This window comes from Pseudorca crassidens, chromosome 19 (assembly GCF_039906515.1).
Source record: "Pseudorca crassidens isolate mPseCra1 chromosome 19, mPseCra1.hap1, whole genome shotgun sequence".
NCBI lineage: Eukaryota > Metazoa > Chordata > Mammalia > Artiodactyla > Delphinidae > Pseudorca > Pseudorca crassidens.
The window spans coordinates 44,895,826-44,912,379 of NC_090314.1; the positions used below are offsets into that span (position 1 = coordinate 44,895,826).

The window sequence follows — 16,554 nt, forward strand, 5'->3', positions numbered from 1 at the left end:
GCAGCTGCCCTCCTCCTTGCTGCTTAATTTAAGAAACAGCCCTGAAAGAATGACCTTAGAAAGGGTGGAAGGAGAGGGTTTGACGTGTGGAGCACGAGACAAAACCCCTCACCCTTCTTTCTCTATCACCTTAGACTTCTGGGGTAACCGAGGGACCACCAGGTCAATAACGGAGACACACAATACCTCGAGCCCCTACTAGCGCTCGCTGGGGTATAATTACTGAGGAAAGGAAGTGAGGACAGCAAGAGCTTCGGAGACGCAAAGGGCTGAGACACAAGATACAGAAGTTAACAAGAGAAGGAAGGGGTCGGGGGCGATGTAAGAAGGCGTCATCACAGCCGCGCCGCCACCCCCCCCCCCCGGCAACAGACCTCCGAGACCCCCTTAGAGACCCGGCCTCTACAATGAGGACAACCTTCCTCTCTGCTGGGCAACAACGCCATGCCTCAGCTCCTCAGCCAGGCGGAAGCAGGAGAGGAGGGCAAACCTCCGAGAGCGCCCCTTCAGGGGGTCCATCCGGACTCGATCTCAGATGGGGGAGGGGGGATTCTCGGAGGGCGGGGCATTGCCTCTGTAGGGCCTGCACCACGGCAAGGACGGGGTTACCGGAGCCATGGAGCTGAAGATCGCCCCTTCCCCTACCCTGCCACCCGCTTACCTCTTCGCTTCCTCATCGTCTAGCAGCTCTGGCTCGGTCGCCGCCATTACCACATCGCACTCCGCGGCAGCCGCCATCTTACCGCCGGGACCAGAGAGCCGGGTGGGAGGTCGGCGGTGAAGAGCACTTCCGGTCGGAGCATCGAGCAGCTCGGCGGCGCTGCGCCCAGAGGGGCTACCTCGGGCCCGTCTACCAGCGAGAGGCCCTGATTGGGGCCAGAGCGGCCTCCCGCCCCCGGAGGTCCAGGGTGGTCTCCTCGCCGGAGCGGGGGCCCAAGGACGGTTTCTGTGCGTAGGAGGCGCCACTTTACCCGTGGGTCGTAAGGGGGAATACAGGAGGGTGTCGGCTCTCTAGGCTTTGGCTTTCCTCAGTATTCTGAGAGCCTCGTTGCCATAACAACTTCCAATCCTAGAGAGTCTCCTGTGAGGCTCAGGGAGTCTGAGTTGGGTAGAGACGCGGTGACCCTGTACCCTGGAGAGAAAGTGCTCCCCACTACCACCTTCCCGACCTTGGAGTATGTCCACAGCTTCCTCCCGCGAAAGGCAAGAAGAGACACTCTGAATCCAGTTTCCTCAGCGTTCATCGGCCCCTGGAAGCCCTGACCAACCAAGCGAGGGGAACGCAGGGCGTCTTCACACCACGCCTTTCATCCCCTCCGGATCTCCAAGCACCAACTCGTTCATCACCCTAATGACGCTGACCTTTTTATGAGGCTGCTTTCATGTCAGCCGCCTGGGAATGCCATCTCAGCATTAAGCCTAGGGAGGGTGGCACAGGGCCCCAGACCCTGTCCTGGAGTTTATAAGGTAGCTCGCGGGGTGAGGTCCCTGCTCTACAGTGTCCTCAGTGCTCCCAACCCTCATATAAACTCTGTGCTCAGCACGCTTGTCTTGCCGATTGCAGTCTGGATTGGGAACTCAGAGGGGGCAAGGACACAGCCCTTCGTAGTACTTCCCTTCACCCAAACTAGTAATTTTTGTGGACTTGAGTTAAATAGGGGTTTCCTGAGGTTAAACTGGGGGAGTTTGAGGTTAAAATTTTAAAGTTAAAGGGTACTAAAATAAGAATGGGTCAAGAGAATTTTAAAAGGATTTACCCCGCCCCCCAGACCCCTGACGCCCTTGCTTGCTTCTCCAGTAAAACAGTCTGTGCCATTGTCCATAGGACGCTTGCATGGTTCTTCCTATCACAGTGCTGAGGGAGCTGAGATCACACCTAACACTGGGGAGCGGAAGATGGGAGAGGCTCAGGGGTTTGGAAGAGAGAAGTCATTCAGCCAGCCAGTCATTCAACAGCCCTCTCCAAAGTACCTACTTTGTGCTGGGTTGGGAAAGCGCAGACTCAGACCATCTAACCTGCTTGCCAATGGCTCACGGTCTACAGTCTAATGCAGGAGGCCCATCTGTCTTTAACCATCTTCCTCCTTTGTGTTCTCGGCATCTAAAACTCCCAAGTTATCACCAAGTCTTGTTGATTCTCTTACCAAATGTCTCCCAAATCTATCTCCTTTCCATCCCAATTCAGATTCTCATCATTTTTTGGAAAACTTGGAATACTACCATAGTCTAACTAACCCCAAGTCTCACCTCTCTCCAACCTTCACTCTTTTACCAGAGTGATCCACTTAAAAGCAAAAACTGATCATGTCACTTCGCTGGCATAAGTCGTATCAATGGCTTTCCACTGCTGTTAGGATACAGTTTGAACTCTTTGGCCAGCACACAGGCCTTTGATTATTTGGCTCCTTTCTACCATCAATAATGAACCCAAATACTTGTAGTTCCAGTAAATGCCATGACTCTTGCCGTATTTCCTCCACCCTTTCCTCCCACACCCTTCAAACTTCAACACGGACCTGACCTCCTCTAGGAAGGTTCCACGGAGAATGTAATGCCCACTGCCCCCAAGTTAAATGCCCTTAGTTGTGCTCCCATAGCACCTCTGTAATAGTTCTTACCATGCTGTACTGTAATTATTGGTTTAGATGTCTAGCTCCTCTAGATGGTGACATTCTAATGGGCGGCAACGGTGTCTAATTCCTCCGCTTTTTCTCAGTACGTGGTCCTGTACCTGGCACAGAGTAGGAGCTCAGAAGACATTGGATGAATAAATGACTGAGTAAACAAAGTGTTACTGTAGTAGCCTGTAGAGAAAGAACATATGGGCATCTGAGGCACCAAAACAGCACCCGGCCGGTCTAGGGAGCCTAGAACCCTGTGCTCTGGAGACCATTCAGCCCAGGTCCCGGCCGTCATTTCCCCGCCGGCCTCTGGAGGCGCTGTTCGGCTGGCGCCGGCTCTCCGCCGCCAAAATAGGTCTTGCGGGATGGAAGCTACGGGGCGGGGCCAGACGGAGCCCGGAAAGACCCGGAGGAAGATCCGAGTGTTTGCGGCCGTGCTGCCCCACCCCTAGTCCCGCCGCGCGTAGAGGGGCCCGGCCGGGCTGCTGCTAGGGCCCCAGGAGGTACGGAGCTGGGAGGCCGGGATCGACCACTGCTTCCGGACCCTTTAGCTGGCAGGATTCCGATTCCCTCTGGGAGCCCTCTCGTGGGGAATTCTGTTCCGGAGGCCCGCCTAGCAGTCGGGGTATCCCTTAATTTCGGGGCTCACTATATGAGGCCCCTCGCGGGGAGGGGGATCTGTACTAAGAGTTTACTTTGGAGAGCTTTCTGTTTAAGATCCCTTTGGGGAGTGATCTCTGTATCTCTCCTCTGGCGGGGGCGGAATCCTCGTCTGGGGCTCCTTCTGGGAAGCCTGTGTTTGGGATGCCTTCGAGGAGATCTCTGTTTGGGACCTCCAAACAGAGAAGGGATTTCTGTGTCTAGGCCTTATCTGGGTTTGTCAGTTCAAGAGAAACAAAATTATTCTTTTTTCTGAAGCGTTTTTTTCCTTAGATTCCTTCACTCTTTTGTTTCTGTCTTTTTCATCTGAGCCATGGCCTTGACTGGGAATTCGAGGGAACTAATTGTCTGGATAAGCCATACGGGAAAGCAAAATGTTCTTCCTAATTGTCCATTCTCCCCAGGAAGAGTGGTATAAGACAGATCCACACAAAATAATAGTCCTGCTTATTTCCCCATGGGGTCATGGTTAAAGAGAGGGAGCTGAGCCAGAGCTCCCTTCAGCAACTGGTCCTCCACATCCTGTGCACAGAAAGGAACCTGGCTAGTGGTTCCTTTAAACCAGCGACTCTCTTCCCCCTTTATGGCAACGCTTACCGAGCACCTGCTCTGTGCCAGTTACTGGCCTCGTACTGGGAATAAGATGAATAATATACAGCTAACTGTCCAGTAGTGGATATAGACACATCACTTTAGTACACCCTGCCTAGGGTAGCAGACAGGGCCGAACCCCTGAGGCCATGCATCCACTTCAGAACTTGCGTCCTCAGTCAAGGGAAGTTTGCCCTTGGTTTTGATCCTGCCTCACCCAGTGTGCTTCCGTTCTTCAAGGTTGAAAGCTAAGCATGGGGAAGAGCTGCAAGGTGGTCGTGTGTGGCCAGGCTTCTGTGGGCAAAACTTCAATTCTGGAGCAGCTTCTGTACGGAAACCACGTAGTGGGTGAGTGTTGCTGGGCGTGAGGCATGGTGGAGGAAGTGGAAGAATGAGGAGAGGATTTGATCACAACACGAAAAGGCTAAAGGTCGCTGCTGCTGGTCATTACACCGAAAGATCCCAACTCTACAACACTGAGGACATCTGGAAAGAGAAAACCCAATGTCCGAGATAGGAAGGAAAAACTTCCGTGTCACACTGTGTTTAGCAAGGTATCAGCGTGAGATTAGAGCTGTCCCCCCAAGTTATTCCAGTCTGGCCAGACTCGCAGTCTTTGGCCCTCTCTCCTCAGCCCCCATGTACCTTTCTCTCCCTGTCTGGTTGGCCTGTTAGGATATATTCAGTCACTCATGTTCCCAATCTCTTTTCTCCCTAGAAACAAGTTTTCTCCTCATTTTGTCCCAGGTTCTGAGATGATCGAGACGCAGGAGGACATCTACGTGGGCTCCATTGAGACTGACCGGGGGGTGCGGGAGCAGGTGCGTTTCTACGACACCCGGGGGCTCCGAGATGGGGCTGAGTTGCCCCGGCACTGCTTCTCCTGCACTGACGGCTACGTCCTAGTCTACAGCACGGACAGCCGAGAGTCCTTTCAGCGCGTGGAGCTGCTCAAGAAGGAGATTGACAAATCCAAAGACAAGAAGGAGGTGTGTGTGGGAACCCTGGTGATGAGAGAGAGTGGGCCCTGGGCTGGCTTTGGGAGGCCTGGAAAGGCTCTGTTTTTCACTGATTTGCCAGGACGTGGGTTTAGAGCTGGAGGGTGGAGATGGAGGCCACTGGAGGGTGTCTTCACTCCTAGAGGTGGCCGTATGTTGAGGCAGCTCTACCAAAGAGGCTTCTCCAGTTTAAGACGTCCCCACTAGTCTTTCTTTATAATGGTTCTGTGCTCTCCCCTGTGAAGGCCCTTTTGTTCTCAAATCCCGCTTTAAGCTGCAGGCATTCTGGGAGCGCTTCCTCACCGGTTACTTTGCCAACAACTAACTGACTGCCAGTAATGATCAGGCATTGGTGACACAGGGCTTGTAATGGAACTCCTCCAGATGGAGGCCCCCGTTCACAGTTTCTAATACAGGAAGAGATGAGCCATCAGCCATTGAGACTTTCCCTCTCCTAGGACTCTTAGGTGGAAATGGTTGCTTTTTCCTCTCCTCTCTCTGTTCAAATTCTGGCCTCCATCTGGCACCCCCTCCAGGCGTTCCATTACAAGCCCAAGGTGGTCACTGGCCCTCACGACCATTCTTGAGGTCCATGCTACAGCCACGGGCCTCTACTCTGTCCCTCTTCCCCAGGTCACCATCGTGGTCCTTGGCAACAAGTGTGACCTGCAGGAGCAGCGGCGTGTAGACCCGGATGTGGCTCAGCACTGGGCCAAGTCAGAGAAGGTGAAGCTTTGGGAGGTGTCGGTGGCTGACCGCCGTTCACTGCTGGAGCCCTTCGTCTACCTGGCCAGCAGGATGACCCAGCCCCAGAGCAAGTCTGCCTTCCCCCTCAGCCGCAAGAACAAGGGAAGCGGCTCCTTGGATGGCTGAAGAGCTGCCTTGCCAGCTCTGGAAGATGGGTTGAGGGGAAAGGGAGGGGGGGTTTTAGGCAAGCTGTCCTTCCCAGTCAAGGGGGGAGCTCCCCACTAGGCCAGGCAGCTGGGCTGTCCCAGGCTCAGGTCACTTTTGCTCCCTGCCAACTCTGGGAAATGCAAATAGTCTAGGTTAGCGGTCCCCAAGCCCGCAGCCCCCATCCTGCTGTATCCTAACAGCAATGGAAAGCCATTGATAGGATTTATGCCAGTGAAGTGACATGATCAGTTTTTGCTTTTAAGCAGGTCTAGGGTGGTTTTGGATCACTGTCCCTTCTGCCGGCCCTGGACAGGAAGCAGAGCTGTGTGTGGAAGTGCCCAGTCTAGGGTCTGATTCTTATCGCAGGGGTCTTACACCTCCGGGTTTCCTGCCAACCTCACACACACACACTCACACGCTTACGGCACCAGCCTGGATTCTAGAGAAAGGGCATCCAGGTGTCTCGTTTGTGTGTGTGTGTGTGTGTGTGTGTAGATGTGCACACGTGTGTGTGCTGGTGTTCGGGGCGCCTCCTCATCCAACACCCTGACCTCTCTCCTGTCCTCTCCTGGGCTGAGAGAAGCTAGCCTGCTGGGAGCATAATCTTCTGTTTCAACTCTTCCCCCAGCTTCCTGCTTCCCCTTCCTGCTCAGGGAGCGTTTTCTTGGTTGAGGTGGAATGGAATGCCGACTGGGCTGGGAGTCACCAGCTGGCTTTGTGGCCCTGCGAGGCCTTTCGCCTCCAGGGGCTTCAGTTTTCTCAGCTGTAAGGTGACGGCAGTTGCTTAGATGATCTAGATCCTCTCCAGCCCTGTGTGTGTACTGCCCATGGTTGGGCTGGCTGCACTGTTCCCTTAGCTTCTCCCGTTTCAAGGTGCTATGCCTGTGGCCCTGGAGGCTGGGACACTGCTCCCCACCCCCCAACCACCAGGGGGCAGGAGTGCACTACCCACTCTAGTTGCCAGAGTGGCTGCCCAGTGCCCGATCCACGGACCTCACAGCCCTGGGGACTGGTCGTCACCCTTTCCTGTGGTTGTTTTCAGCTGATAGCTGGACTTCTATTTATAGATTACCTGTGTTTATATGCCTGCCGCCATGGTGGAGGCTGGGCAAGGTGCTCGTCTAGCCCTCCCCTCTTACCTCAGATGCCTGAACAGAGTAAAGCCGGCCAACAGCAGCTTCTCAGGAGCTGCCAGATCTCTGGGGGCTCAGAAGGGTGGTTACACTTCCAACACGCTGTAAAGTGAGCTGGTGACCCACAACTTCCCGTGCCCACTTCGTGCTTCTGATGTACACACCTAGCATAGGTGAAGACACTACAGCCAGGTGACCTTCAGTATACGCCCCTTCTCCCCAAGATGGGAGAGGTGAGCAGGGTCAGGTGGCCCAGGCTGGGCGAGTTAGGGCGTGTACAGGCTTGGGCTTAAATTGATTTATTGATGCGTTGGACACAATAAAACCACAACTGTTATCAAAAAGTTTCCCACCCTCCCCGCTTTTTCTTGTTCTCCCATTGGAAACAGCTTTAAAAAAGATACAGGTGGATACTGGCAAAGTCCCATATTGTGGGGTGAGGGTGGCAGTGCTGCTGGGGTGGGATGGAGGTTATGACATTAATTTTGACAGCATGAAAACGGGTCTTGAGAGTGGCTCCAAGTGGATCCCAATACTCAGGTGAGTCACAGTGAGGGGGCCTTGGGGTGCTCGTGGGGGAAGGGAAAGCTGAATTGAGCGCTAGGGGCCAGTTTGGGGTGAGAGCTGGAAGGGAAAGCTCTTGGTTTGGGAGCCCTGGGGGGATTCGGTGTTAGCTGGACCCATAGTCTGAGGGAGACCCAGTGTCACCCCCCCCATTCCCCCCACCCCGCCCCGAGAGCTGGGATTCAGGAGGAATCGATGAAAGGCTAAGAGAGGAGACGTGTGTGGGACTGAGCACTTCCTCTGTTAAAAACTGGGCCCGGCCAGCACATTACCCTGGCCTCCCCGTCGTAGCCCATCCTGTCAGAGCGGATGGAAAGCCCCAGAGGCTTGCAGTTCCAGCCACCCCTTGGCTTTGCCCCACTTAGCACTGCTCCCTTCCTCCACAGTCTTCCACCACATCCCCAATGGTCAGCTCGTCCAGGTAACCTTGAACCCACTCCATCTTGAGACCCTGTGGTTGGGATGGCTGTGACTGTCCCCTTAGCTTCTCCCTTGAGACGGCCCCCTCAACACCAGTGATTCTCTAGAGAATCCAGTGAATGGGGAGGGCCTCCCCTCCCTGCCCCCAGGGCATGGGTATAGAGGTCGGGCTAGGAAAAGGTAAGATTCCTCGGACCTCGGCCACATGGGTATATATAGGTCTTGAGTGGGAGAATGAGCACCACAGGGCTGGGGCTAGGATTTTGCATAGATCTTTGGATTTTCCAGTTTGTTCCCCATAAATCAGGATGGGAAATGGAGGGGAGCCCAGGGCTAGCCCTAGAGGCCTGGGGAGGGGAGGGTGCAGAGGGATGGTCCTCGGGCCGGGGGGGTGGGGGCATTAGTTGAATCCCCAGTGCAGATTGAATGAAGGGCTCTTAGCATTAGCCCAGCTCTTCCTAGATTGGGCAGGAACCCCTAGGCTGTAAAAGGCAGTCTCCTGTGGGACGCAGGGAACCGAGGCATCTTGGGGAGAGGAGGAGGGGGAGGGCAACTGCTGGGAAATCAGCCCCGGGCTCCCCAGGAGGGCTAATAGGGGGCAAAGACGATGGGTCCCGTGGCAGGGCGAACGGCTCCTGCTGGGGTGCGAAACAGAGCTGGGCCCAGGATTGGAGGCGGGAAGAGGGTGGTGGCTGCCGTAGGCGCAGGCCGGAGGGCCAGGGGCCCTGGGAGGGCACAGATGGTTGCCGCCGCGGTGGGGATCGGGCTGGGCAGGAAGCGGGCTGCCAGCGTCTTGGTGAGTTGCTTCTGCAAGGCCAGTTTAGACTGCAGAGAAGAGAGGAAAGGACTCAAGTCTCTGACCCCAGGAAAATCCCGTCCCCTCCCTGGGCCCCCTCCTTGGGCTTTTTGCTGCGGAGTGGGGGGGAAACGTGACTGTCAGGATTCCAAACCTAAATCCTCCTCCCTTCCCACCCCCAAACATTCATTCCAAAGGGCTTTCTCCACCACCTGCCTTCCTGCCTGGAGGGAGGAGAATCTTAGGATGGGCCGAGGGAGGAGGCTATGGGGAGCGGGGGTGGAGATGGTCTCCGGGAGATGCACGCCCACGCCTCGCTGTTGCCCCTGAGGTTACTACCTGGGCCCACCTTCCCCCCGGAAATGTTTCTGAGCAGATCCCCAGACAGCCAAAAACCCAACCCCAGCTCTTTCCCTGCCCAGGCAGCCTCCTACGGGGGTGGCTTCCTTCCTGCCCCTCCTCCCAGCCCCCCAGCTGGCCCTCCCTTCCGGCCTACCCTCTCCCCTTACCCTCTCCCCTCTGGACCCGGGTCCCAGCTCTGTCGCCCGGAGACAGATACCTTGAGGATACTCACAGCCAGCGCTGCGTGCTTCTGCAGCCTGCTGTGCTGGCTGGAGGGCTTGGGGGGCTTCCCGGCCAGGCGGTCTTTGTGCCTCCTGCTGCTCAGGTGCTAATGGACAGACAGACAGACTGGGAACAAGATGAGGAACCCAAGGACCCCCAAACTACGGCTAGCTCACCCTTCCTCTACCCACAATTCACACACCTAATGCACATGGCCCTGGAGCGGCCCTGGGAAGGGGAGGTTAAGAATTGGCCTTCGCCTTCCAGGAGCCTCGCACCTCTTCCTCCACTGCTCCCTGCTCTGCTCTACCCACCTCCTCCCCGCAGGCTCCCTCCTCCTGGCCTGGCACTGGGCCCACCCCCCTCACCCCTGCTCCACCCCCAATCCCAGCCGCACTTGCCCCACCTGCTTGAGTTGGGTCTCTGAATTGACCTGGAGCTGACAGAGAGCACAGTGGAAAGGGGGCCTGGGCCCCTGCCGGCCCCCGCGGACCCCCGTCACTCTCTTGGCCTTGTGTCCAGCTCCTCCCCGGGGCACTGCGTGGCCCCTGCCCCTGCGGGGAGCGCCCCGCTGACCTTCCACCATCCACCGGTGCTTGGCTCCTGGAGGGAGGAGAGAAGACAGTTTGCTAGCACCAAAGAGGGGCTTCAGGGGCCACGGAGACCCCCTCCAAACCAGGTCAGTTTGGCTGCCCCCTGAAGCCTCCAGGCTGCTCAGCCACCGCCAGCCCCTCCAGCCATGTGAGATTTCTCTTTCCCTCCCAAAGGTCCTCCCGGCTGTTCTCATTTCATGCCAGCATCCCCCAAGGAAGGCCTCGTTGCTGAGTAACAGGTCGGCTTCCCTTTGGCTGTCATTCCAACCCAATTCCCTCGGGTCTGATGCAAGGAGAGATGGGGGGGTGTCTCCTGTCTTCAGTGATGACCCTCCAGTTGTTGCTGCCTGACTTCTCTCCCCGACTCTCCCTCCTCAGGCACTACCGGGAGGACCTGAAATGCCCGCCCAGCCATAGCTGAGCACAGCGCCTCTGTCGCCTAGCCCTGGAGCAAAGTGCCCGGAAGCTCTCGCCTGCCCACGCCTGCTGAGGGCCATCTCCTCCCCGGGACTCCAGCTGGTGAGGGGCGCACTGACCTGTGTTGTGAGCCTGAAGCTGGGAGGCGGAGTTTACGGTCACCTTACACGTGGGGCAGTAGAGGCGCCCCTTCTCGCTCCTGCCTTCCCCACTCACACCACTTTCCACAGCAGCCGCCGCCGGTTCAGGCCCTGGCGCCTCTCTCCCAGGCTCTGGGGAGCAGGGTGGGCAAGAGGAAGAGGAGGAAGAGGAGGCAGCATCCAAGACGTCTGAGTGGGCCGGCTCCCTGGGCGTGGGTTCCGGACTCAGGGGTGGCTGGACTTTGGGACCAGGAGGAGGGGCTGCAGGAACTGCTGGGGAGATGGAAGGCGTGGGGTAAGAGTGTGAGGCCCAAGATGATTTCTCGAGACCACGATTTTAAGCACAGATATTCTGGGGGTGGCATGGCAGATTGAAAGGGTCCCTGGTGTAGATATGACCAGCACTGAATTCCAGACTCCCCACCAAAGCACTGGGCAGACTTGGGCCTCCTTGGGCCTCAGCTTTCCCACCTGATATGATAAAGTTGGATCCAGTGGTCTCAGAGAGCCCACCCAGCCCTGATGATCTGCAGTCATTAGGGAGCTGTTAAATATGTGGAAGTCACCCAAAAGATGTGCTAGAATATTCACGGAGCTCTATTCATAGCGGAGAAAACTGGAAACTATCCCAATATTTGTCAGCAGGAGAATAGTGAAAAGAGTTGATGGGGCACGCAATGGAATATTACATGGCAATGAAAAAGGACAAAATACAGCTACACGCAGCAACTTCTGATGGGGTTATATCCTGATAAACCCATCGTAAGTTGAAAATACCGTAAGTTGAAAATGTCATAAGTTGAAAATGCAGGTACTTCCCTGGTGGTCCAGTGGTTAAGAATCTGCCTTCCAATGCAGGGGACATGGGTTTGATCCCTGGTCAGTAAACTAAGATCCCACATGCTGCAGGGCAACTGAGCCCACATGCCACAACTAGAGAGAAGCCTGCGCCTTGCAACAAAGAGCCCTCCCACCGCAACGAAAGATCCCGTGTGCCGCGACTAAGACACAACACAGCCAAAATCAATCAATCAATAAAAAGGAAGGAAATTTTTTTTAAAAAATGCATTTAATACACCTAACCTACGGAACATCATAGCTTGACCCAGCCTACCTTAAATGTGCTCAGAACACCTACATTAGCCTACAGTTGAGCAATGTCATCTAACACAAAGCCTGTTTTATAATAAAGTGTTCAATATCTCATGTCATTTATTGAATACTGTGCTGAAAGTGAAAAACAGATTGCTTGCATGGGCACAGAATGGGTTGTGTGTCAGTTGTTTACCCTCCTGGGCACGCGGCTGTTGCTGACCAGCATCACAAAAGAGTATGCACCTACCGTATATCGGGGTCCCCACCCCCCAGGCCACGGATCGGATCGGTACCAGTCTGTGGCCTGTTAGGAACCGGGCTGCACAGCAGGAGGTGAACGGTGGGTGAGGGAGTGACGTTTCATCTGTATTTACAGCCACTCCCCATCGCTCGCATTACCACCTGAGCTCCGCCTCCTGTCAGATCAGCGGCAGCGCATTAGATTCTCATAGGAGCACGAAGCCTACTGTGAAGTGCGCGCGAGGGATCTAGGCTGTGGGCTCCTTATGAGAATCTAATGCCTGATGATCTGGGGGGGGAGCTGAGGCGGTGATGCTAGCGCTGGGGAGCGGCTGCAAATACAGATCATCATTAGCAGAGAGGTCTGACTGCACAGAGACCACAATAAATCAACTGCCTGCAGACTCATATCAAAACCCTATCCGTGGGCTTCCCTGGTGGCGCAGCAGTTAAGAATCTGCCTGCCAATGCAGCGGACACAGGTTCGATCCCTGGCCCAGCAAGATCCCACATGCCACAGAGCAACTAAGCCCATGCGCCACAACTACTGAAGCCCAAGTGCCCTAGAACCCATACTCTGCAACAAGAGAAGCCACTGCGATGAGAAGCCAGCGCACCGTAACGAAGAGCAGCCCCTGCTCGCCGCAACTAGAGAAAGCCCATGCACAGCAACGAAGACCCAACACAGCCAAAAATAAAAACAAATTAATTAATTAATTAAAAGAAAAAACCTATCAGTGGGCTTCCCTGGTGGCGCAGTGGTTGAGAATCCACCTGCCAATGCAGGAGACACGGGTTCAAGCCCTGGTCCAGGAAGATCCCACATGCCGTGGAGCAACTAAGCCCATGCGCCACAACTACTGAAGCCCAAGTGCCCTAGAGCCATGCTCTGCAACAAGAGAAGCCACCGCAATGAGAAGCCTGTGCACCACAACAAAGAGTAGCCCCCACTAGCCGCAACTAGAGAAAGCCCATGCGTAGCAACGAAGATCCAATGCAGCCAAAAATAAATAAATAAATAATTTTTTTTTTTAAAAAAAAAGTCCTATCAGTGAGTGGCAAGTGACAATTAAGCTGCATCTTACGGAGTAGACTGGACATAAGCAACACACTTCGGGGGTCACTGTCTCCCATCATCCCCAGATGGGACCAACTAGTTGCAGGAAAACAAGCTCAGGGCTCTCACTGATTCTGTATTATGGTGAGCTGTATAATTATTTAATTATATATTACAATGTAATAATAATGGAAATAAAGTGCACAATAAATGTAATGCGCTTGAATCATCCTGAAACCAACCCTCCCTCCCCGGTCCGTGGGAAAATTGTCTTCCGTGAAACTGGTCCCTGGTGCCAAAAAGGTTGGGGACCACTGCCGTATGTTGCTAGCCCAGAAAAGATCAAAATTCGAAATTGGAAGTCCAGTGTCTACCGAATGCATATGGCTTTCACACCGTTGTGAAGTCAAAAAATCATAATCCAGGGCTTCCCTGGTGGCGCAGTGGTTGGGAGTCCGCCTGCCGATGCAAGGGACGCGGGTTTGTGCCCCGGTCCAGGAGGATCCCACATGCCACGGAGTGGCTGGGCCCGTGGGCCATGGCCGCTGAGCCTGCGCGTCCGGGGCCTGTGCTCCACGGCGGGGGAGGCCACAGCTGTGAGAGGCCCGTGTACCGCAAAAAAAAAAAAAAAAAAAAAAATCATAATCCAAACCACCATGAAGTCGGGGACCATCTGTATATCATTAACCAAAACCAGGTGAAACTGATCTCTGGTGAGAAAGGTCAGGCTCACAGTTACTCTGGGGGAGGGGTGTAGGTGGTTGGATAGCATCACCTCCAAACTCATGTCCATCTGGAACCTCAGAATGTGATCTTATTTGGAAATAGGGTCTTTGCTGATGTAATTAGTTAAGACGAGATCATACTGGACTAGGGTGGGCCCTAATCCAATGACTGGTGTCCTTATAAGAAGACCATGTGAAAGTACAGAGACACTGGGGAAAATGTGATGTGAAGTCGGAGGCAGAGACCGGAATGAGGCATCCACAAGCCAAGGATTGCCGGCAACGACCAGAAGCTAGAAGAGCGGAAGGAAACAGATTCCCCCCACCCAACCGTGCCCCCAGAAGGAACCAACCCTGCTGACACCTTGCTTCAAACTGCTGACCTCCAGAACTGTGAGAAAACACATCTCTGTTATTTTCAGCCACCCAGTTTGTGGTCATTTGTTATCACAGCCCTAGGAAGCTAACAACAAGGTAGTGACCGGGAGGGGACCCAAGGAGGGGCTTCTGGGGTGCTTGTGACACATTTCTTCATCTCAGCAGATCCAGACTGGAAAATCCGTGGCGCTCTACACATGTGATGTGTGCCTTTCCCTGTATGTATGGAATACACACGAGCAGGAATAATAATAGGCAGAAATCGCTCAACCCCTTGTCAGAGCCAGATTTGGAGTGGGATGGGGGGAGAAAAGTTCAGGACTGACCTTTGCTCTGTGGCTCTTCAGGGGCTCCACTGGCTGGAGTCGGGGATGGGGACACCAGCGTCCCATCCTGGGCCAGGGTTTGCGGCCTCTGCTTGCTCTTGGTGGCCTCGACAGCCTTGAGTTTTCTGGCGTGTTTGTGGCCTTTGTAGTGTGCTTCGGCCTGGTTCTGGGGAGGGGAGGGCATGGGGGTCACCATTCATTGGCTGAATCCACCTGCCCCATCCATGAGCTGGCGCTGGGCAGGGGGCAGGTCAGAGGGAGGCACGGCTCCGGCCACGCAGGGGGCGCATCCTTGTCATCATCACAGCATGTGTGTGGCCCTGAGGTTTACAGAATGCATTCTCATACACGAGCTCCCAGGCAAGCAGCCCCTGGCTTCAAATTCTGCCTCAGCAGCTTATTAACTGTGCATCTTTGGGCAGGTCCCGTCACCTCTCTGAGCCTCAGTTTCCTCGCTCGTGAGCTCTGTGATGATAATACTGATTTCACAGAGTTGTGAGAATTAAAATGAGAACATGAATGATAAGGGCCTAGTACAAACAGTAGGTGCTCAGTGAATGTTAGTTCCCAACAGGTTTATAAATGCACAAGTGGAAAAACAGAACAGTCCCCACACTTTCGGGAATGTGCACCTCAGATCATTCAACCCTTTGTACATTTTCCCAACAAATAGTTATTGAACATTTGCTATGTGCCAGGCACTGTGCTGGGCCTGGTATGAAGAAGATAACGGTTCCTCCCTCAGAGTGAAGTCTCTCTGTCCATCACTTGCATGACTTACATAACCTGAAGGCCTGGAGGAACCCTCCAGATCTGGCCTGTCCACTAGAGGTCCCTTCTTGTTGCTCCCGAAAGTAGGAAAGACAGGCCCCCGTGGCCCCTCCCTGGGCACTCTCACCAGAGCAGGGAAGGTCCGCTCTCTAGGGGCGGGCCATGGTAGAAAGCATGCGGACTATGGGGTCAGCCAGGCCTGGGTTCAAATCCCAGCTCTACTTACCAGCTGTGTGGCCTCATGCAAGTCACTTAACCTCTCTGAGGCTGAGTTTCCTCATCTGAAAAGTGGGGCTGATGATAGCACCTCTATCCATCTCACAGATGTATCAAGAGAACTCATTAAGAGGATAGGCATGAACACATTCTGGAAACTCTCAGGTGCATTAAGAACTCAGCTCTGGACCGAGAGCCGATGGTGACCCCTGGGACCCGAAGTAGGGAAGGGCAGCCTTCTCTCTGGCAGAAGGGTCCAGGACACAGGAGAGAGGCACAGGGGAGGGAAATGAAATCCCAGGGGGATGGGATGGGACGGGGCAGAGGAATCTGGAGAGAGGAGAGGATGGGATGGATACAGAACCAGGAGGGGCTCTTCTGCAACGAAGGACAGAAAATACGGAGCCCAGTCCCTTTGCCACCCCTATTCCTCCAGGAAAGACCCCAGAAGCCCAGTCTCCAGCCCCCTCCCCAGCCTGTTTCCACTACTCCTTCTCACCGCTGAGTTGAACCTCAGGTGACAGATGTTACAGGAAATGAAGAGCTTCTTCTTCAGAGGGGAGGGAACCCCAAATGTGTGACTGATGACGGCCTTCTGGACCGGGTCCATCTGTGAAGGGGGTGGGAGTGCACAGTAACTTTGGGGTCAGCTCAGTAAGGGCAGGGGGCGGGCACTGCAAAATGCCAAAAACTACGACTACGGAGGAGGGCAGTGACCAGCCCAGAGGAAGAAATTTCCCATGTCTGTGGATATTAGAGAAAAAGAAACAGCCTCTTCCCTGGCTGACCTTCTCTGTAGGCCTACGCTTCTGCTTAGAGGCAGGGGGATGGCCAGGATGACCTCCATGACCTTGCGGAACAGAACCATGCGCTGGCGATCACACTGGCATCTCTTGCCGCCCCTCTGGTCTCTTTTTTTTCTCATTCGCAAGAGTCACAACTATCGGGACAGAGAGTTGAGGGCAGGCAGAAGCAGAGAAAGGAATTTGGAATTTCCTCTCCCATAACCCAGACTTGCGCTGGACCTGCGGGCTGGGGGACATAAGGCTTATCTTATCAGCTCTGCCATTGTCACCGGGTCTGAGAGGGAGAGGGACAGCCACGGCCCAGGGGCGGTGGGGGGCTGGGCGGGCACAGCAGGGGCAGCAAGTGGAAGCCAGAGGGGGGTTCCCCGAGTAGTAGGGTCGTTTCTCTGGCATATTAATTTGCGTGTTTTTTTCTTTTCCTTATTTTAAATAAATTTTTTTTCTTCTATCAAACCAAGCTTTTATGTTCCCTTTTCTCAGGGGCTAGGTCGTTGGGCCCAAAGCAGAAGCTGTCTGGGAGAGGAACTCTCCAAACCTTCCTGAGAGAGA

The 16,554-nt window shown here is 54.6% G+C and overlaps 3 protein-coding genes across 16 annotated transcripts in view; 1 reads left to right on the forward strand and 2 right to left on the reverse strand.

Annotated features, from left to right (window-relative positions):
- DNAJC7 (DnaJ heat shock protein family (Hsp40) member C7) overlaps positions 1-1,327 on the reverse strand; it is a 30,047-nt gene extending 28,720 nt beyond the window's left edge. The window contains exon 1 of one of the 3 annotated variants that reach the window (XM_067716271.1): positions 662-1,327. In XM_067716271.1, coding sequence (XP_067572372.1) covers positions 662-738 — 77 coding nt within the window. In that variant the 5' untranslated portion in view covers positions 739-1,327. The remainder of the gene's footprint in view (positions 1-661) is intronic. The other 2 variants (XM_067716272.1, XM_067716273.1) reach the window with 2 other exon arrangements.
- A 1,656-nt stretch (positions 1,328-2,983) lies between these two features.
- NKIRAS2 (NFKB inhibitor interacting Ras like 2) lies at positions 2,984-5,893 on the forward strand. 2 transcript variants are annotated; one of them, XM_067716278.1, is made up of 4 exons: positions 2,984-3,124; positions 4,113-4,220; positions 4,620-4,861; positions 5,504-5,892. In XM_067716278.1, exons 2-4 carry the CDS (start codon positions 4,127-4,129, stop codon positions 5,741-5,743), a joined length of 576 nt encoding a protein of 191 aa, XP_067572379.1. In that variant the 5' UTR covers positions 2,984-3,124; positions 4,113-4,126; the 3' UTR covers positions 5,744-5,892. The 2 variants fall into 2 exon arrangements, with proteins under 2 accessions (XP_067572379.1, XP_067572380.1); XM_067716279.1 differs by lacking the exons at positions 2,984-3,124; positions 4,113-4,220 and adding an exon at positions 4,257-4,426 and having other exon boundaries at positions 4,591-4,861; positions 5,504-5,893.
- A 1,287-nt stretch (positions 5,894-7,180) lies between these two features.
- The window catches only part of ZNF385C (zinc finger protein 385C), a 57,066-nt gene continuing 47,692 nt past the window's right edge, over positions 7,181-16,554 (reverse strand). For 6 of the 11 annotated variants that reach the window (XM_067716262.1, XM_067716263.1, XM_067716258.1 and 3 more), the window contains 6 exons: positions 15,699-15,809; positions 14,213-14,378; positions 10,371-10,664; positions 9,648-9,844; positions 9,237-9,347; positions 7,181-8,706 (listed from right to left, as the gene is read on the reverse strand). In XM_067716262.1, the coding sequence (XP_067572363.1) occupies positions 8,470-8,706; positions 9,237-9,347; positions 9,648-9,844; positions 10,371-10,664; positions 14,213-14,378; positions 15,699-15,809 (1,116 nt within the window). In that variant the 3' untranslated portion in view covers positions 7,181-8,469. The remainder of the gene's footprint in view (positions 8,707-9,236; positions 9,348-9,647; positions 9,845-10,370; positions 10,665-14,212; positions 14,379-15,698; positions 15,810-16,554) is intronic. The other 5 variants (XM_067716260.1, XM_067716259.1, XM_067716254.1 and 2 more) reach the window with 3 other exon arrangements.

Coding starts and splice junctions, on each gene's coding strand:
- NKIRAS2 (XM_067716278.1), top strand. CDS start 4,127: ATGGGGAAGAGCTGCAAGGTGGTCGTGTGTGGCCAGGCTTCTGTGGGC. Junction 4,221..4,619: donor GTACGGAAACCACGTAGTGG/GTGAGTGTTGCT, acceptor ATTTTGTCCCAG/GTTCTGAGATGATCGAGACG. Junction 4,862..5,503: donor AATCCAAAGACAAGAAGGAG/GTGTGTGTGGGA, acceptor CCTCTTCCCCAG/GTCACCATCGTGGTCCTTGG.